General features: G+C 37.2%; 1 protein-coding gene across 18 annotated transcripts in view; it reads right to left on the bottom strand.

The window, feature by feature from the left end:
• SETD5 (SET domain containing 5) overlaps window positions 1-21,940 on the bottom strand; it is an 82,772-nt gene that overhangs the window by 37,673 nt on the left and 23,159 nt on the right. For 2 of the 18 annotated variants that reach the window (XM_059663423.1, XM_059663431.1), the window contains exons 2-11: window positions 14,711-14,768; window positions 11,313-11,499; window positions 10,312-10,536; window positions 6,872-7,064; window positions 6,489-6,594; window positions 5,954-6,162; window positions 5,557-5,615; window positions 4,890-5,068; window positions 3,932-3,970; window positions 503-745 (exon numbers count right to left, since the gene is read on the bottom strand). In XM_059663423.1, the coding sequence (XP_059519406.1) occupies window positions 503-745; window positions 3,932-3,970; window positions 4,890-5,068; window positions 5,557-5,615; window positions 5,954-6,162; window positions 6,489-6,594; window positions 6,872-6,963 (927 nt within the window). In that variant the 5' untranslated portion in view covers window positions 6,964-7,064; window positions 10,312-10,536; window positions 11,313-11,499; window positions 14,711-14,768. Of the gene's footprint in view, window positions 1-502; window positions 746-3,931; window positions 3,971-4,889; window positions 5,069-5,556; window positions 5,616-5,808; window positions 5,850-5,953; window positions 6,163-6,257; window positions 6,395-6,488; window positions 6,595-6,871; window positions 7,065-10,311; window positions 10,537-10,692; window positions 10,791-11,312; window positions 11,500-14,473; window positions 14,577-14,710; window positions 14,769-21,940 lie in introns of those variants that run through there. The other 16 variants (XM_059663433.1, XM_059663435.1, XM_059663424.1 and 13 more) reach the window with 15 other exon arrangements.

Below are 21,940 nucleotides of genomic sequence, written 5' to 3'. Positions count from 1 at the left end.
GCGTACCTCCTACATGTGCCCCGACTGGTGCCAGGGATCCAGCCTGCAACTGAAGTGTGTGCCCTTGCCCAGAATCGAACATGCGACCATTCAGCTGGCGGGTCGACACTCTAACCACTGAAGCAAATCAGCTAGGGCAACTATAACCTGCTTTTGGTTAAAGATGCTCTAAGTCAGTGGTTCTCAACCTGTGGGTTGCGACCCCTTTGGGGGTCGAACGACCCTTTCACAGGGGTCGCCTAAATACATCCTGCATATCAGATATTTACATTATGATTCATAACAGTAGCAAAATTACAGTTATGAAGTAGCAACGAAAATAATTTTATGGTTTGGGTCACCACAACATGAGGAACTGTATTAAAGGGTTGTGGCATTAGGAAGGTTGGGAACCACTGCTCTAAGTCCTTGTAAATTTGAAAGATATGGTAATTCCAATATAAACCCTCTTCCTGAGTTCTTAAAATCAACTACTTTGAGCCATTAATCCTTTTATCCTTACCTGCATTTGGGAACCAATAACTGTATTATTGCAGGCCAATTCAGTCTTATTGATAGTGTCTAAAATAGCAGGTTTGCCCACAAATTCCTTGCTAGAATGTAGATGTTGTTCAAGGGCATTCTGTACATCTGCACTGTATTGATTAGAGAAAGCTTCTTCATACTGATCAGTCCATAGTCTTATCCGATTTTCCCATCCCTCAGTTGTATTCTCATCTAAATTCTGTGCTTCAGAAGGAGAATTCTGTAGAAAACAAAGGTAGGTAGGTTAGCAGAGCCCATGAATAAAAATGGGAGGGGGAGAAAAGAGGCTGAGTCTCAGAAAATTTGTTTTTAAGTGGCAGTTGGTGTGGCATAAAAGAGTAATGCCTGGGAGTCAGGGGATCTGGCTTCTATAATGGTTTCATTACCAATGAGCAGGGAACCCTTAAAAATGCTCAGTTTTCCTCATTTCTAAAGTGAGAAATTAATCTGGATCATACTTCTATCCCATCACTGTAGTTTTATGACCATCTTTAAGTCATAAAAATCAAATTAAGAAGAAAATTTTCATGAAAATGAACAAGAGACCTCTCAAATATCACATCACTTAAATTTAAGTATTTCTTGGACCTCTCCGTTAGTGTGCCAGCCCAAATTGATAGTATTTTACTTCTCTCCAGGAGAATGTTTTTGTTTTTGTGTGACTTATGTTCATTATACAATTATTACATGTTCACTTGAAATATACATGTGACCCAAATAAATAAATAACCCATCATCTCATTTTCCATAGAAAAAGCTATCATTCTGGAGTGTATCTTTCTAACACTCTATTTTCAACAGTTTCAATAGCCACACTCTGAAAAGCTGAGGTGAGGAGAGGGGGTGGGTAGGTAGAGTTTGGAAAATGCTGAGAGGTACTTTACTATGCTTCTCTAGGGAAAACCATTGCCCTCTATGGTGACAGTACTAAGAAAATATTATTATATCACATAAGCATTGTCCTAAACAGACAGTTTTTTGTGTGCTTGAGCTACAGAGACAGAGTTTTAAGTCTGACACATGCTCTCCTCTCTAGAGCTCAAGACTTAAGGTACCATCAGAAAACAAAACAAACAATTGTGATGATGTCATATTAGTGATGATTAGAAGGAAAAGACAGTATAGTAACAAAGCTACTCATACATAATATCCACACTAAACTTGCAAAAACAGGCATAAGAAAATTAAACGTACTTTCATGAATGATATAGAAAACATTTATACCTACTGTAACAATTGCTTTCTTTCATTTTTGTGTCACTGGTTTTAACTGACTGTTGTCTACCACCCTTTCCCCACGAAAGGAAAAGGAAAACATCCATATGACTGTTTTTTACATTTCATGCTAGAGTCCAAAAGACTGAACAACAAACAAAGGATCTAAGAAACACCTAAGACCAACAACACACAGAGACAGAATTTCATCTGCTTGAGATGTCAGTAACAGCTGAGAAAAAAAAAAGTGCAAAACCTAAGACTTAAGGGTGCTTGCTTATAAGACTGAGGATTATGGATGCCCAAACAGTATTCCCAAGTTTAAGCAACCAGTAGGGATCACTAAACTTTTGACTTATTAAACTCAATGTATATGGGAAGCCTTTGCCACAGAATCATATGTTATTCATTGATACAGCTCTGTCTAATCTGCTGTCCCATTCTTCTGGGTACTGAACACCCTATCTCAGTAGGTTTAGAGCAGTGGTTTTCAACCAGAGGTAATTTGCCCTTAAGGAGATATTTGGTACTATTTGAAGTCATTTTTTATTATCACACCTATGTGTTATTGGTACTAGTGCGTAGATGCCAAGGATGTTGTTAAACAGCCTACAATGCAAAAAAAGCTCCCTTCAACAGTCCAAGAATTGCTTGGTTCAAAATGTCAGTGTCAAAGTTGAGAAATTTTTAGTCTCCAAGTAGGAAAGTGCCTGACTGTAGGATTAAAAATCCAAATGACAGATTCTTCCCATTCTTATAGCTATCACCCAGATCTTTGGTGAAGTTCTTAATAATGAATTCTGAGTACAAAATTTGCAACTCAACTTAAAATTCTGGTATGAGAATTAAAATAAACTGACTAGTTTTTTTTAATTGTATAAATTTTAGCATGTTTATGGGACTATGTGTCAACATGTCGAAATAACAAGCAATATTTGGGGTTTATGTGTAGTTTTCTGGAGAGTTGGTCAACAGCTTTCAAAACATTTCAAATCTCTAAAGACAAATTATAATAGCTGATAAAATAGAAAAGGGTTTAACAGCTAGGATAAGCCTTTGTCTGTCCTATAACTCTATTTAAAGGCTCCCTGTAAGCAAAGGAGACAAAAATAAAGGGGCAGTTAAAGCAAACTTGGCCCTTTGAAGGAGATAATAATTAAGTTGTGTTCTAAGGTATCTCAAGACTCTGATGCTCTTGGGCTCTAAGTCTTCTTCCCATCTCTTCTACAGATGTGTACCAGTCTATTTATAGGTGTATACAAGGCAAGGTCTTCAAATTTTAGATAAAGTGCCACCTGTAATCTTTGTTAACATCAGTCATGTTGTACTCCATATATATATATATATATATATATATATATATATATATATATATATATATACACACACACACACACACACAAATATATATCCTAATAAAGCTTATCTTCACTAAAATATTTTAATGTTTTCCCCATATAACGGTCAACAGGAAAGATTCTGCTTTTATATCATTTATATGTTTAGGGATATGAATACTTATAGGGAAATACCAGATAGTACAATCAAATCTCCTTTGGGCAAATTCTGTTTTTGTCACCCAGTACCTAAAGTCCATTGCACATAATTTCTCTATTCTCCAACTGTTATCCAAAATCATGCCTCATAAGCTCTTTTATTTGACAACCGAAGAAAAGAAACACATCAGCCATCGGAATCTTCTATATCAAATAAATATGCCAGAAGAAAACAGTTCAAATGTAAGTAATTCCAATAAGAGTAGTTCCTATCAATAAATACCACTTTCCTACTGAAAATTATCCTCCCAACTGGTGACTAAAGCCCACATGGTCCTAGGGTAGGTACATAAGAGATCTTATTTTACCAGAAAAACCTCAGTCCTGAGGTTGAGGCCAAACACAATAACAGAACATATCTGCCTCATTTTATTTGGCAAAATGTCACTTACCCCCAGAAAAGCAGCTAATGAAAAACCAACAAATGAAAGCTATTACAGAAAGAGAAAATATTTCAGAAAATGGCCAAGAAAATCTACGTTGGAGAAAGGCTCTATGAAAACCAATGGCAACAATTACAAACTAACAAAAAGTAGAATCCAAGATTCCCAGACCATCAATGTCAGGAAAGAAGCTAACCAAAATGCAAGATCACAGTGGAGTAAAACACAGCATCAGGGAAGGATACCCCTTACCTTCATCCGCAAGGACTTCCGGGATCCCTCTCGAAATGCCTATCCCAAAGAGGAAAACAAGTAGAACAAAACAAAACTTGGTACCAAGAATGACAGTTATACCTATCTGAGACTAAAACTAAGGCAAGAACTAGTGTTCTAGCCTGTCCCCTTTTCCCTAGGTAACAAATATAATTGAATTCCCCACACTATTATCAAGAATAGGGGGTAGCTCAAGGAGAGTGAACTCTGCGGCTAACTCCAGTACTTCCCATTGTGAAACTAGGTAATTAACAGGGAAGAGCATGCATCACTTAAATCCTATATACACACCTGACCCTAAAAGAAAAAGCAAATTAAAACGTTAAGTAAGGTGGCAGATTTACCAGTTTTGAAATTAAGAAGGAAACAAAGACCAATCCCCTTAGCAAGGGATGGGCAAGTCACCTAGGAGCAACAAAGTTGCCATGATGGGGAAGAAAGAACACAAAACAGAAGAGGTTTCTCCTAGAATACAGGAAAGTGACCACAACACTGAGGAAGCCTAGACCATTCAAGAGACATTTCCTAACTTTTTGAAACAAGGAAATAAATCAATCCAATGACATGAAGTAGGCATGTACCAGGACAAGAATTTCAGACTACTTTGGGCTGAGGAGGCAGGGAGATACTGTAAGGATAGTGGAAGCCTAGACTGGAGGGTGTAGCACATATGGGCTTGTTACCAGGTGGGGCTAGGATTTCATACCTGGGATGGGGCTTGGAGGAGAAGAAACTTTGTGCCAGTTGTGATGGTATGGAGTGGCAGAAGAGAGGTTGGTCTACATGTTGACAACAGATTAGCTGATTTTTGCAAGTAGAGCAAAAGTGGCCCTTCAAACATCTGGATCAAATTCTTAAAAGAATTTTGGTGCATTCTTGGTCCAAAATTTGAGCTATTTCAGACATATTTCTATTTAAGATACTTTACCCTCCATACCTTGATTTTCTTTGTCTTTGGTGCTGCACGACCCTTTTCTGGACTCTTTTTCCGCTTCTTGGGTTTGGTTCTTCTAACAGTTAAGGTGATGCTTGTAGGTGTGTGCTGTGTTGCTGTATACAACACAGTGGAAGGAGAAAGCTCCTCATCCCAGCTTTCTGTTGCACTGCTGTCCCCACCTGAAAAGGTTATTTCATAGTTCACATTATATAAATATTCAAAAGTATATTAAAGCAGCTTATTCTGATAGATTTATTCCATAATCCAGTAAGTCATTACTTCTACTGCTAACTCTATCTGTAGAACAACATAAATACCCACCTCCCATTTGAAAACAAGATTCTTTATCATTGGCAGTAAGCAAATAAACTGTTCTATATTGTATATATTTCTCCCCTGATAATCAGTCCCAAAGCTCCATTGTTTCAGTATGTAACACAGAAAAAGGATCTGATTTTTTGTGCTCATAAAAAATATTTTGATTGCTACAGAGCTAAAATGTCATTTATGGACATTAAGAGAATTACACAGTGGTTTTCAGAGGACTTCTATCTCTTTCCGTGAAATGAGCTAGGAACCATGGGAACTTACAGAAAGGGTTTAGACAAATACTTAAAATACAAAATATTTTATGTCAAAATATGGGCATAACCCATCTTCTGCTCACCTGATATGTTGTCCTGCTTCCGCCGATGAAGTCTAATAACCTTCCCCCTGCTCATTCCCCTAAAGATGGAAAATAAACTTAAAGTAGTCCTTCCAACAGCATGCAACACATCATTGCACACATGGGAGATGTGTCTCTGTATACACTACCCCCTTCCTCCCACCTACCAAAAGTTTCCAGGACATTAAATTTCATATCAAATTCAATAGCTTTAACATCAATCTCTCATTCCTTGTTGTCAGCAATTCTCACCTAGTGCAGAGAATTCGAGCCAAGGAGCACTAAGGAATCATCTACATTAACAAACACAAGAAAGAATACTTTGAGCTTTTCCCTACTAATAAGAAACCCTAATCCCAGCAACCCAGGCTTGAATTTAGATGGAACATGATCTTACCTGCACTTGTCACAGTTGAGAAGGAAGCCATCCTGAGAAAGACCACAAGGACACCAGGTAGGAACAGTCTCTCCTTCAGAGTTCGGGCTGTCTCCACAGCGTTCCTCTACGGGCGACGGCAGGCCATTCAGGTCAGAACGAGGGATGATCGTCTGGACAGGGGGAGAAGCAGGAGGTGTCGGAGGAGGAGGGGCTCCGTAATTATGATCCTGAAAATAAGATTTTTTAAATCAACAGTGTCCAAACACTGGCCCCTCTCTCCCCTAAAGTATGGTACATATGGAAAGAAAGAAGAAAGTAGTACCCTTCGTTTTTTGGCTTCAACCAGGAAAGTGATAAAACAAAATGCCAAGGTCAACTGGGACATAAAAACAAGAACAATGATGCAGGGCTAGACGTCCGCTGGAGGCAGGGAAGTGCAAAAGGGGCAACTTCGTCATGCTGCATATAAACATTGCAAGAAAGTCACAATGTATAAGAATGGATTACACTCCAGGAAGATCACTGCTTTGGAGAGAAACAAATGCATACTCACAGCATAAGGCAGTCCTCGACACCCATGCCTCTGAGTGGTCCCATAATTATGAGTGGAATACACGCTCTTCTCATTAACTGCTGGACTAGCCTCCACAGATTCAGGGCTGCACAAAGGCGAAAAGCAATGCATGATAGCATAACACCTAATCTTCCCTTAAACTAAAACTTAACTTCCCATTCTAACCCCTCCTCTTTCCACAACCACCAGCTACTAGAATAAAGAACTCAGTGAAATAATCTGATTAACATAACTAAGCCTATAAATAACACTACGAGTGTTATTAAATGTGGATTTGTGTGTAACATGAAGCCAGTACAGGCAGATGTCTCAAGGCAGGCACCTGGGATACAAGGTGTCCCTAATGACAAACACAAACGTACCAGCTGAGCAGGGAGTTTCCCCTAGAGAAGCCACTCTGGGCTGCTTTAGACTCAGAACTATTCTTCTTAATTGGATCTCTTAATACTTCCATGAAACCTCACATGACATTTGCAGTGAGTGAGATGATGAAAGTGCCTTCTGCACTGCCCCAGGGACCAGGCCCTCTTCCATTCACTACCAAGACTGGATACCCTGAAGAAAGTACAGGTAAAAACAATGGCATCTTATATTTATACCTCTCATCTTGATGAACCCCCAAACACCTTTCAAATATTAGAGTAATAACTTCTCATCCACCAATGACATGCAAGCATATCAAGAACACAATTATTTTACAGCTGCATGATAATACAATAGAACTTCAAAATAATCAAAACTCTACTGAGATGTTTTGTTAGTCTAATGACAACAGCAACAGTGACTACCAATCTGAATTTCCCATTATTTTCTAGGTACTGTATATATATATTAATTCATTTACTCTACAACTACTAAACATGGTAAATAGAACCCCTTATTTACAGAAGGGTAAACAGGTATGAGTTTACACAGAGCCAGGATTTGAAACAATGTCTGACTAAGCCCAAGCCAGTAACCAGGCTTAGTGAGCAGCTTGGTTCAGTATCTTTTAGTACCCTCCTTGAGTGGAAAATAAACAGTTCAGGCACAATTTATTAATATAAAAGAATTATAAATGTGTTCAAATTTAGAAATTCAACGTAATCCTTTACTTGATAATAAAAAGGCATAGGTGGCAAAGGATAAAATGTGAGTTTTAGGGGGGGAAAAAAACTTTAGTGGTTATGTTTGGCAGAATTTTGAAAGATAATTAATGCAATTGTATGACTTTGCATAATGAATAATAGATTATGTCACTTATTTAAATTAACCAGAACAGAGACTCACAAATTAGAAACTCCAAGGACACCATGCAGAACTCAGCCTTAGAGATCAAAGGGTTTTTTAGGGAATCAAATAATGCATACTGTTTGCCTCAAGTAATATGTTTATTTCAATATATTAAAAACACACAATATATAGTACTTGGCAGGAATAAAATGTGAGGTTCAATGTGGCACAATGTCAGCTGAGAAGTGAGGGATAAAAGAAAATTCTGATATATGTATCCAACTCACCCAATCATATGCTCCAAAACTGTGAGAAGGGATCTTATTAATAACAGCAAAGGTAATTTCTAGGTAAAGAAGAACTTTAGACACAGGAAAGTATTCTCTGTTAGTGAAGTGCATGCATTTTATTACTTTAAAAGAGTGTCTGCAAGATGGGAACTGGGAGGGAATAAATCAAGAATGCAGGTCAGTATACTCGAGAAAAAGATGCTCTGAACATGGCTCATTGGAAGGCAATCAGCTCTGAGTATTAGGAAACAGGTGGGGTTTCCTAAATGAAACCAAAGGTAGACAAGCATTAATAAAATGAAGGCAGAATTTAGTTTCTATGATGGAAAATCAAGAGAAAGTAATTTTATACAACATTAATTTACTTGATAAACAAGTATTCCAAAGAGCTGTACATATTTTATATAAGATATTTTGTACCACTGAACACATGGGGTGAAACATGACAGCTGTTTATTAGGAATGACCTGTGTAGTTTTGTTTTTCTTGGGGGGTGGGGAGAAGGAAAGTGACATGAAATAAAAGATGGCCATGGAGATGTAACTATGTTGGTTTTACCTTACCCATCTCCAAACTGGGTAAATATGAACATATGCAATTCATGTGCAAGTCTAGGGAATAAAAATAAAATGTATGTTTTGGAGGTTAAAAGGCCACGCCATTGCACAATACTTTCTAGTCAAGCACAGCATTTAATATATTGCTATGCATGCCAAATACTAAAATTTAAGCCCATATCTTTTGATGAGGAAACTTTGTAATTTCCATACTGGTTAGTGATTCAATACAGTTACATGTTGACAGGTAAATATAGGATATTTCTTAGGATATTCCTTGATGTATATATCAGCTCTTACCTATAATTTAAATGGATTAAAATTTAGTGTTAGGACTACATCTCTTTATTAGCCAACCATTTAATGCAAATGTAACTATAGCCTTTCCCCCCCTTATGTTTAAATTGACAATTGGGCACATACACAGAACCCATGCTTACAACAGATACACTCCATCAATTGTGTTCTAAGTACAATATGCAATCTGCTGCTATAATGCTACCTCTTGGGAAATGTCTGAAGTACACTTATGGCAAGACTATACATTCAGAAAAATCTTTTCTTCCTTTGTTATATCTAGACTTTTCCCCCTACAAATATATGAAAAATGGATAATGCATAATGTTGTTATCAGCTTAAAAAAAGCATGAGGTAAAATCTAGGTCTTTTTCTTGGTTGAGTATTTTGCCCTCCATACCAGATTTAATTTTCATACCAGTGCCTAGAATAGTAGAATATGCATGACAGTAAAATATGCATGATGAAGCATTAAAATAGGCAACAATAATTTAACAGAATGGCATATAAGCTAATTGTTGACATTCTCTTGCTTTGTAGAAATACCAAACAAATAATTGTTTAATTAGTTATGATCTCACTATCAAAAATCTGCCTGGAGATTGTGAATGAAATGTCTCAAAATATAGAAACATTGTAGGCAAATTTTTTATGCCAGAAGTATTTCTTCTTTTTGCAATTACTTCTGGACTCCCTAGCAACATTTATGGGCAGTCATCTGTGCACTCTGGGGAAAACACCAGTTTTAAGAATAACTGTTTTTGATATTTTTCTTATTTACTTATCCCAAACTCACAGATTTAATCTTTTTATTAAAATTTCTCATAAATGTTAATGTTGTCTACCTAATAGTTTGCTAGTCAATCCATATAGGAGGCTAGTGGCTAACTTATAAAAATCTATTAATACTATGCAACCAATTACTAATACAGGAATATTTTTAAGTATCTTACTTGGGAAATAGTTATAAAATTGGAAACCTTGGCTATTGGCATAATGAAATCTTTGGCATGCAACCCCCCCCCCCAAAAAAAAAAAACCACAAAAAAACCACAACAAAATGGGGGGGGGGGCATGGAAGAAACACTATCCACCCTTCTCTATCTCCCACCCTCCATCTTTCGTTTTATATGGGAATAAGGCCAAAACTGCGTTAAATTCTAGACTACCCCAGAATATAATAATACACTGCTGCTTAGAGTAGCTTCATTTTAAGCCTTCCTCTTTAAGGAAGTCAGTAAGCAGTTAAGTTATCCTAAGTGGCTTTATGAAGAAATATACATGCTCTTTACTAATATTCTCAGTTTTAAGGAAGAAAACCACTATTAACCAGGGATGCAGTTGAACCCAGAGTTCTAGTACAGTTGCTTTTCTTTGCTGAAGGGGGAGAATCCCCGGGGACTGTGAAAATGGCAAGAGAAACAGGGGAATTAGAGCAACACCCACCTCACTCTAGAAGTGGCTGTGGGATCAAGAGTCTGAACTGGACCTGAACATATTCAAAACACCAGGATTTTTCCAGCCCAGACCCTAATCCCTGGTACTGCCTGGAATAGACTTGGCTTCTGGGGGTGTGCTGCCCCCTAGGCCCCTTGGGTCTCTTTCGCTGGACTTTCACATCCTTGTGTAGTGCCACTTCGTCTTGAAAGGTAGGGGGCTTCCACTTCCTTTCTGTAAGCAAGGAAGATTGGGTACAAGGGAGGTAAAAGGACAAGAGGGGGAATCTGTGAGCAGGGGGAATCTCGGACACTTAAAAGAGAAGGGATACAAAAGGCTAAAATCTTTTAAACTGTGAATAATATATAAAGTTTTATAACGAAGGCCTACCTTTATTGCCATTTGGCATTTAAATTCTTCAAGAATTGAGAGTCTATTTTAGGGATTGGACTTTTCGACAAACTCTGAATTCCTAAAGCTGCTCTTAGCTGAAAAAAAAGTTTGGTACCACTGATTTTGAAGGTCCTCTTTCTAGGCAATGAATATTATAAAAAACAGATGACAATAACTTTCCATGTTTTCTGCCCCATATAAGGTTTAAGTAACCTGCCCATATAAAGTTTCAGCCCCTTTACTCTAGAATAATGAGAAGTACATAGGAAGAGGCCTTCAAGGAAAATCAGTTGGAGAGAACTCCTCTTTATCTCCATCCACCAATTCTACAGAAGCAGGTAGTGACACCTACTTTATTACAATCTTCCCCACCCATCAAAACAAATAAAAATGTAATCAATACTTTGCAAATTTCATCCCATTTAATTATTTACTTAGAAACCCCCCTCCCTAATTTTTCCCCTCCCATATTCAGCTTCTATGGGAGAAAGGGTCTAATGTCATTTACAGTGGGCTAGGCTTGGATTTAGAAAATACTACATATTTATTATTAGATGCCCACAAGTTGTCTCCACACAAACTGGTAATTCACCTACTAACTAGGAAGTAGCACTTACTCTGATCCAGCAGCCATATCTGAGTAGGATGTATCTGGTGTGGTGACTCCCAGAGGGATTGCAATGCTCATGACGTCCAACACAGCAGAAAGTGGAAATCACGGGGTCCAATTAATGGAGACTGGCCACTCTGAGAGTGGGGGTGAGCTGTAGAGCCTCAACCAACATGTTATGGACATGAGGAATCCTGCCATAGCAAAGGAAAATATCTAGTAACCAGATAGTTCTTTATATTTATCCTAAACATTTTTTCCACTTTTTGAATAAGCCTTTTAAAGGGATAAATATAAAATAAGTACAGCAAGAGATCTACACATGTCCCATGTTTACTATGCACTTCATTAATGAGGTTGCAAAAGTTATGCTTTCTTTTCATTTCTATTTTATTTTTCCACCTTTCAGATAAAGAGAAAGTAATAGTTTGTCCAGCTCACTAATAAGCACATTTCCCCCACTGTACGACATCTTATCAAACGAATTTTCCAGTAGCCTGGGACCTAACAATTTTAAAGATATAGGCTGGTTAATGGAAATGTCAGTTTAATTTTTTGACAATTCAAAATCTTCATTTAAACACTGCTCCCTCCGCCCACCACAAACAAATGCAGTTTTTTCCAGCAGCCAATGTTATTTCTTTCAAATTAAAGATGATAAAAGAGATCAATTTGTTTCTATCTCACTAGACATTTCTTATTGCCTTCTTTTGTTATAGAACACTTTTCCTTTTTTAAAAAACAATTTTATTTTTACTGATTTCAGAGAGGAAGGGAGAGGAAGAGGGAAAGAGAGAGAAATATCAATGATGAGAGAGAATCATCAATCGGCTGCCACCTTGCACACCCCACACTGGGAATTGAGCCTACAACACAGGCACGTGCCCCAACCAGGAACTGAACATTGACCTCCTGGTTCAAAGGTCGACACTCAACCTCTCAATCATGCCAGCCAGGCCTCTTTTCTTTTTTAAAACCATTTTTAACTGTAATTTTGGGAGAAGATGCAGTTTATTTTAACAACTATATTTGTGAGGTAACAGCCATTACAAGGTATGAATAAAAACATAAACCACGAAGAATACAGCTTCATGATAAAGATCAGAAAATTTTATATGGAAAAGCAGTGATGATACCTTAAGAGTTGGTGACAATAACCAGTGGAATTTGAGAACAGAAAGACTCACAAACTACTGAAGTGTAAAAATGCAGAGGTAGATTAAGATTTTGGAGATATGGCGCAAAGGGAAAAAAGTTTCCTTTGTATGATTTTACATTAATGGTTTTATATTGCAAAAAACCCATTAAATACAACAAAAACATTAAAAGGATGAAATACAAGCATATTGTGTGGGAAGAAAGTCATGTTAGCCCTGATTGGTTTGGCTCAGTGGATAGAGCGTCGGCCTGCGGACTGAAGGGTCCTGGGTTCGATTCCAGTCAAGGGCATGTACCTTGGTTGCAGGCATATCCCCAGTGGGGGGTGTGCAGGAGGCAGCTGATCGATGTTCCTCTCTCATCGATGTTTCTAACTTTCTATCCCTCTCCCTTCCTTGCTGTAAAAAAATCAATAAAATATATTAAAAAAAAAAAAAAGTCATGTTAAAGACCCAGATTGATAAAGATTTTTGTAAAAAGACTGCAAAGAGTCATAATTGATATACTGATTAATGGTAAATGAAGATGGTAGAAAATTCAAACGATTACTTATACTTCAAAAAATATGGCATGAAAAATATTAAATATTTTAAATGGTAGACAATCTGAGATGCTTCAATCTTATTTTGATATATGAAGCAAATTAATATGGGTAAAAAACCCAGCTGTGAACAGTGAATCAATCCAAGATTTTTAAGAACGCATAAACTGTATTACTCTTTTGTGTCATTTTAGAATGCTAGAATAACTATCAATTGAGCAGTCAGTCCTCCCAGGCACCTACACTTTGCAAGAGCTTGATCTCTCCAATGGATCTAGGACTCTCCAAATATAGATGTGGCAATAGATCTGGTTCTACTCAACAGAAGGTGACATATTGCTAAGACTTGAGAATAAAATGAAAGGGCAAATCTTCCTATCTATTGCTTCTTCACAGCTCATAAAAGTGACTAATATAACCTTTTGCCTTTGAGCCCGTCATACACATAAATGTTTCCTTTCCCTAACAATATATCCAGACAGAGATTTAAGCAGTACAGCCTTAACAGTCTCTGGAAAATTGAAATAAAAATCTACAATGATAGGAGAACACATCAAATAAGCCCAAAGGGCAAAACATTAAATACTGAGGATTGCTGGCTCAACTTTCGCTACTTTTAGTGTCACTGTATAATTCGAATTAAAAATAAAAATAAAAAAGCCCCCATACTGCCTGGCTCGATAATCAAAAATAGAGCCTGATAATAACCATATCTTCCCTGACCATTACAGGAATCTGAATCATGTATTATATTTTCAGTAAAGAACAACAAAAAAAGTTACTCGGCGCCATTAAAAATCCTCTGTCACAGCCATTATTATATGCCTATAAACAAAGTAGGCTTTTAGATAAAAAACAACTTAGCCCTAGCTGGTCTGGCTCAATGGTTGGAGCATTGGCCTGTGGACTGATGGGTTCTGGATTTGATTCTGGTCAAGGGCACATACCTTGGCTGCAGGCTTGATCTCCACCCTGGTCAGGGCCCAAGGGGGAGGTAACCAACCGATGTCTCTGTCTCTCTCTCTCTCTCTCTCTCCCCCTCCCTTCCACTCTGTCTAAAAATCAGTAGAAAGTATCCTTGGATGAGGATTAACAACAAAAAAACAGTAACAAAAACAACTTATAAATCTACATTGATAGTTGTTATTTTTCTGTGAATAATTTTTAAAATATATACTAAAAAGGAAAAGATGAAAAAATTACTTCAGGTATCTCCCTAATAAATGAATAATTAATACATTCCTTAATGAAATCCCACCCCAGCTAATTTTGATAGTCTATATGCAATATTTTCTTATAATAATGGCATTAGTTTTATAAGCCAAGACAACAGATTCCTAGTATAGTTTACTAAGCCTAGTAGTTATAGCATTTATTAATCTATTACATAGTTTGGAGATGTGTCCTAGAGACTGAGAAGAATTAACACTGTCTCCGGGTGAAACAATTTTAAGATACTTTTTACTTACTTGTTAATTTGTCTCTCTATAAACTCTATGAGTATAAACTCTATGAGGATAGTGGTTTTTGTGCTTTTATCCCCTGCTGTAGTTCCAATGTCCAAAACAGTGCCTAACACATAAAGGGTTTCCAAAAAAATATTTGCTGAATGAATTTTGATTATTCTTATCTCAATATATGATTTTATCATTCATCAAAATACAAAAAAATAAAACAAATTAAAATAATTTATTTGGCTCAGTCACCTTTTTATAGACCTCTGAATATGAAGTCCCAAAAAATTATGTCAGTAGCTCTGAAGACCTAGAAAAAGTTGAGACACAAATTAGTATAGAAAGAAATAACATTGATAGACACTGTCTTGTTTAACATCCTATGATCCAATTAGTACTCTCTCTCATTCTGTATATATTTATTTTAATCCTCACCTGAGGATATGCTTATTGATTTTAGAGACAGAGGAAGGAGGGAGAAAGAAACTTTGTCTTTCTACTGACCCGGTGCATGGATTCGTGAACATTGAAAGGAAATTAATTAGAAGGTGGCCAGCGGGGTGGGACTGGGTGAGAGGGGCCGGAGATGCCTTGGAGCCAACTTCCTGCAGTCCCGCCCCAGCGGGCTGCACCTGGGGATCAAACTAGCCACCTAGTTTATGCCCTGACTAGGAATCAAACCCGTAACCTTTTTGGTATATGGGACGATGCTTCAACCAACTAACCCACCTGGCTGGGGCTCTAGTGCTATATTTTTATCCTTTAATCTTTACATCATTTTTTTTTTTTACTTAAGTGATAAATATTTTATTATGCCACTGGATATTCCTTCTCTTTCCTTCAAATTAGAATTATCTCCCATTTCTCAAGGGATACCTTTGTTTTCTCCCAGGAAGTGTTTCTTTTCTTCACTGACCCCTTTCCAAATTCAGAGGCTTTTCTTTAACCAAATGTCAAATTTACTCTCCAGTCATACAAGAATCTGCCATGGCCCAATAAGTTCATATTATTCCTTTTCCCCTCCCCATTCCATCCCACTTATATCTTCTTGTCCTACTACAGAAAAAGATTGACAAATGAAAGTAATTTCTATTTGTGGTCAACTCCGTAATAGAAACACATAGAAAAATAAAACTGTAATCAGCTTTCTACCCTCCGAAAAAGGGAAAAGAAATAGGTGATGACCTAGGACTTTTTGGGGAAAAAAAGTGAAATGTAACATTAGCCAGAAGTGAAAGAGCTGTTAATGGTATTTCAGTTACCAAGGAAATGTACTCTATGTTATTTTACTAATTTCCAACTTATTAAAAATTGGAAAAGAAACTATTCTGTAGAAACAATTCACAAAGAACATATTAGGAATTATAAAAATAAAAGGATGAAGGTAACAGTAAAAGGAACAACAACAACAAAAACACACAAAGAACTCAAAACAGATATAGACTCCTCTAGCAGCAATAAATAAGAAAGGTAAGAAAATGACAGAAGGAAAAAAAAGAAATAAGTCTGAGTGCACAGCAGGAGGAAAATGAGTGCATTTCAATTTAAGTATTTCCAGAACAATCCGTCAGAATCCACAAAAACACTAGTATGTTCTCGAATTCAGAAGCAGAATCAGCCTGCCTCCCAGTACTGACTACTCCTTTGAGAAGTCACAATTTACATACAGGTTCTTGGGAACAGGCTACTAAATAGAACATGCCAGAAATAGTTTATAATTACTCCTATCTTTTTAATTGTGTTCAGAAATGGTCAATAGTCTTTGTATTTGTAACAAAAAACACAAAACAAAACAACAAAACAAAAGTCTTTGTATCTGTCATTATGACAGTCTCTTCTCTATATGACTTTACTTGCTGAAAGCACAAGACCTGTGTGATCTGTCTGGTTACTCTCAGAAGACAGTTTTTTAAGAATAATTCCAACAGAGATTTAGAGAAAGAAATTGCATCAGCCAGGTGAGCCGGAAGCAGCTGGGAGACAAGAGTCCAATAAACAGACAATTCAATGAAAGAAAATTCAGAACAAGTCTGCTTCAGTAATCCTGTGAAGAGGACTGGCAGGAAGAGGAGTGCTGCTTCAGAAAGAGAACAGGCTTCATATGCTTCAGACAGTCTTTGTACTGAGGCTGTGGACCTTGGCCGTTCTCCCAGAAATGATGCAATCCTGATGAACAAGATCTGCTGCCAGAGAAACAATTGTTAACAGCCTATGCAGACAGCAACTAAGCCAAGGAGCAATCTCTGATCAATGTCACAAACTAACAAAAAGCCAAATCTCTTCCCTCAATTTTGGTTTCTGACAAAATATGTTAGTAAATATATATTTAGATATATATATGACCAAGCCATTTTCTCAAAATGTCCCTCGTATTTTAATTCCTTTGGCTTTACAATATCTATCATCCATCATTAAATTTTAATTAGAACACTGAGACCATTTTTACTATGAATATAATTTTCCAAGCATATTAACAACAAGGTATTTACAATGAAATTGTACACTTGTTTTCCTCACTCTCCTAAGAAAACCTTTGGGAGGTAATGGTTTTCCTAAATATAAAAATTACTTTGGAATCTAGAGCCCAAATATGAGATTTCAAAGTAAGGACAAATATGCACACCCACAAAGGTATATTTTAGACATCTTTGAAACTACAGGAAACTCTATGTTAAAAACAGGCATGTGTTAAAGAAAAACAGAAAATTTCTTCTTACTTAGGCTGACAAAAGAAGTAGATCGAGTAATATCATTACACTGTAATGCCTACTTTTCTCAAGGGCAACAATATTATTTCAGATCTTACAGGAGGGTTAATAACTATTTTCATCCTACTGGCCACAATTTACTATTTTATTTTAGAACCTAGCTCAGAAAAATCCTCAATTTAAAATCCTCCATATATTCTTCATCTCCTAGGCCTCATTTCTTTTTCGGAGCTTTATCAGGTTGTTCATACAGTATAGTTATAAAATTATAAGGATTTTTCTCACTTACTAAAGAACTGCATACAGCAAACTTCAGTTCTCTAAACTCCAACTAGCTACAATTAACCAAATTTCTTCCCTTAAGCAATAACCCTCAAACTGAGATTCACTAGAAACAAGCATCTAAAATATATCCTGAAATCAATATATTCAGACCAACCTACCTCTACATTTAAACTATTAAATAATGAAAATTAACAGATATACAGAATAACAGATAGACAGAAGCCATAAACGATCTTTAACTCGATTAAGGAGAAGAGAAAAAACATGCCAGAAAAACTTTCAATTAGGATTAAAAGAAAATAGTCACTAAGTTTAAGATTCAATTTCTGACTCTATTATATATGTAAGCTGAATGTATTCTTAAATACTTCTATAATTTCTTTCTTTTTAATAACTTTACAAAATGATAAAAGGGAGATGGGAAAAGAAGGTTTTTTTGGTATGATTACCACCTTCAATTTAATTTTTAAATCACAGAAAAAAATACAACAAATATATAAACGCATTTTATCTACATGACCAACTTGCTTGAGAACTAATGTGGCAGCTGTATTATATGCTTATCTTCTATCTCCAACCAAAATTAAAATACTGAGTGTTTGTACTGTAACACAGTTTTTTTTCCTTGGGAAAATAAAAAAGTACTATATACTAAGGATTAGGAAATTTGAGTTCTAGCCTGCAGCTTAATTTAAGTTTGGTGTTCTCAGAAAAATAACTTTTTATAGATGAACCTTAAATTCCTCAAAGTAAAATTTTCATTAGGCTTTTTCTTGCTCTAAATTTCTATGAATCCTGACACTGCCTTATGCAATGTCTCAAAGTCTCAGTTTTCTCATCTGTATAATAGAAAGAATAATACCTGTCCTGCTGACTCAGGTGTGTATGGACTATTGTTTATAGTAAATAAGAGTTTCAATGGCTCTTTGGAGTCTTTAAATACATGTGAAGATAAGCTGCTACTAACAACATGAATATGGATAAAAATGTTTTTCTCTTCTTCAACAGTGTGTTATTTCAATCTTGTAACAGTAAATAATGTGAGAAGACTATATGTGGAAAACATGAAAAAACAAACAAAATCCAACAGTTTAGGTGAGATAAGTAACAAGCATTAGAAGATATAAATCTGTTGAAAAGTTCATATAATTGGGATTAGTACAAATTCTAAGTCAGGCTTACAATTTGTAGCAAGTTAATGAAGGCAGAGTACCTAAGAGAAGTTCAGGGCTGAAAAGAAAAAAGAGAACATTGGGGCAAACAATTAAGAGACTAAAGAAATATCATGATTTAGTAATTTAGGGCCAAGATAAAGTTTTCCTTTTTCCCCCATCTCTTCTGCAACACTTGTTTATCCCTTGACCACTTTGCCTAAATTTATATTCCCTCTAGGGCAGTGGTCCTCAACCTTTCTAATGCCGCGACCCTTTAATACAGTTCCTCATGTTGTGGTGACCCCCAACCATAAAATTATTTTTGTTGCTACTTCATAACTGTAATTTTGCTACTGTTTTAAATTGTAATGTAAATATCTGATATGCAGGATGTATTTAGGTGACCCCTGTGAAAGGGTCGTTCGACCCCCAAAGGGGTCGCGACCCACAGGTTGAGAACCCTGCTAGGGGCTACTGAACTTGGTACAACAAACCCATGACTAGAATAGGAGGCAATTAAAATCCAGTTTTAAAATAACACCCCTATTTTATAGTCCATAGCATGAATTTCTTTCGTCATGAAAAATTTCATTAATGGCAATATTATGGAGGAAAGACATACTTAGTTGTACTTGGAGGGGAGGGGTGACAGGACAAGAGTACATGCCATAAATAATGAAGCTAAATACATACTACACTTTTAAATTGTTTTAGGTTGACATTTTACTTATTTTACTTATAACTCGTATTATTTTACTTATAACTCGTTCAAAAATAATAAAATACATATATACTGCTAAACCAACCAAGGATGCACAGACTATTCTTAATAAGAATTAGAATGACATGGACTTTGATTTACCTCTTTAAAGGGCGATATTCTCAAGACTTTTTGAAGGTTCTGTCCTACTGTGTTTGGAGCCTCAGCATATGCTTTAGAAACATGTACTAGACTAGATAGGAAAAGAACCTCTCATACCTCTACATTTGCCTCCTCTGTCCAAACCACTTTCATTTTCAAACATTGAAATGGGAACCAGATTTACTTACTCTAGAAGAAGTGGGTTATGCATATTTATAAGGCATTAATATCTGTTACACTTTCTGTAGTTTAGGTAAAATTTCTTAAGTTGATAAAAAATTTAGAGTTTTAGGATAAAGTCTTATTCATTATTTTATAGATGAAGAAACAGACTACATATGTTTTAACTGTAAGAAGTCACACACACAGTGGTGGAGAGTTCAGAAAAAAAATTAGGATTTAACATATAGCTTCTATTTATTAATTAATACTTATTTTAGAGAGCTACATCTGAATTGAAACAAAAAACCTGTAAAACCCAGCACCAGTTATTGGTGCTGTGTTAGACAAACAAGTCCATATTAAAATTCTTGACTGTTTTGGAATTTATATTATCTAGATTTGTTTATATTATCTAGATTTGCCAGTTTTTCTGCATTCATTCATTCAACAAACATAAAGTAACTACTATTTATAAAAGCTATGTTATGTGCTATTTTAAGATGTTTCTCTTATCCAGAGAGGGGAAGCAATTTGCAAACTCTTTAGGTTTGCCTATGTGCCAACTATTGCATTTTCACAACCATGAAGGGGAAAAACAATCCTAAAGTATGCCTTTACACTTAATGAGTCATTCTGAAGAGAAAACATCACCCTCCCTACAAAGAAAGAAAATCCCAAAAGCATCCCATCGTTTATCACTGACACAGGAGTCTCTTAGGGAAAGAGATTATTTTATAAATCTCTTAAACTATTTAGAAAACTTACTGATTGGTCTCATGGAAAATTCTATTAAGAATGAAGGACAATGGGCAGCAAGAACCTGTAAAACACAGATGAACAGAACCTGACCATACATGTTCTGTGATTATTTGGCAGACCAGGTAGGTAAGTATATAGCAGTAAGGGCATTTAGAGCTTAATAATTCTAATATGTCCAATCGGATTCCCCTCACCTCCTGATAGCTGAATCATTAATCTTATTATTTAAAAACTGCTTGTAAAAATTATTCAAACACCACAAAAGCATAAAATAAAGTGAAATTCTTACAATTGCATTTTCCAAAGATATTCCAAAAATAAAATAACCCTACTGTTCTGTAATCTGCTTTGTTCATTTAGTAGTAAGTTTTAGACATCTTTCTATATTCAAAGGAGATATACAAATTTACTTCTTCCTCTTAAATGATGGCACGGCATTTTATCCCATGGATCTACTGTAATTTAAGTCAGTCTTCTGCAGGTTGATGTTTAGATTGTCGCTAATTTTCCATGACACACACAATGCTGCACTGAATGGTTTGTGTATATATATCCTTGAGAGCTTGTTTGGAGGTTCTAGCAGGGGAGCGCAGCTACTCGTATACCCTTGACCGAAGACCGGTCCTCTCCTGGGGGGGAAGGTCGTCCTCTTCGACCGAGCGCGCAGCTTCGGGAGGGACGCACATGGATCGGTGAGGGAGGAGGGGGACACCTGCCTAGCCAGCCAGATCAGCCGAATCAACCCTGGCGATCAATGGGGTGACAGATGTCGCAGCCAGATCGCCCTCACATCCTATATATCCTATATAATAAAAGCCTAATATGCAAATTGTCCTCTTGACTGGGAGTTCTGCAGGGAGTTCAACCACTTGCTATGACGTGCACTGACCACCAGGGGGTGGTGCGGAACATGGCGGGTGTTGGTGACTCGGCACTGGCAGACGAGGCTCTGCAGGCCCTGATGAGAGTGGGACCAGGGTGGGATGGTGGAGCAGGTGAGTGGGCAGCGCCAGGCTATGGTGGGTGTGAGACACTGGTCGCTGGGTGGGGCCCGATCGCCCCTCTGATCTGATTACCATGCAGCCGCCAGGTTCCCATGCACTGAGGGAGCTGTACAGGGGCCCAATGCCCTGCCAATCTGATCGCAGGATGACCAGCCGGGGTGGTGGGGGGCGGGGCTGCTGCCCTGCTCCCTCAGTGCCTAGAAGCCAGGCAGTGGCGGGGCAATTGGGCTCCACAGGCAGTGACCAGCAGCAGCAGCAGGGCTGCCACCAGGCTCCCTCAGAGCCTGGGAGCTGGTGGGGCCATCAGATTGGCGGGGCGGGCAGCCCGGGGAAGGGAGGCCCCAGCTGGCAGCTGGCAGTCACTAGGGACCTTACCTGTGCATGAATTTCACGCACTGGGCCGTGTGTGTGTGTGTGTGTGTGTGTGTGTGTGTGTGTGTGTGTATACTTTTGTTTATACATGTGCACAAACATTTCCTTAAGACACATTCCTAAAAGTGGAACTGCTAGAATGGCATGAGCATATTTATTAGCGATGCTGAACCACC

Source organism: Myotis daubentonii, chromosome 14 (genome assembly GCF_963259705.1).
Source record: "Myotis daubentonii chromosome 14, mMyoDau2.1, whole genome shotgun sequence".
Lineage (NCBI taxonomy): Eukaryota > Metazoa > Chordata > Mammalia > Chiroptera > Vespertilionidae > Myotis > Myotis daubentonii.
Note: the sequence above shows the minus strand (reverse complement) of the source record. Positions and strands in the feature narration are given on the sequence as shown.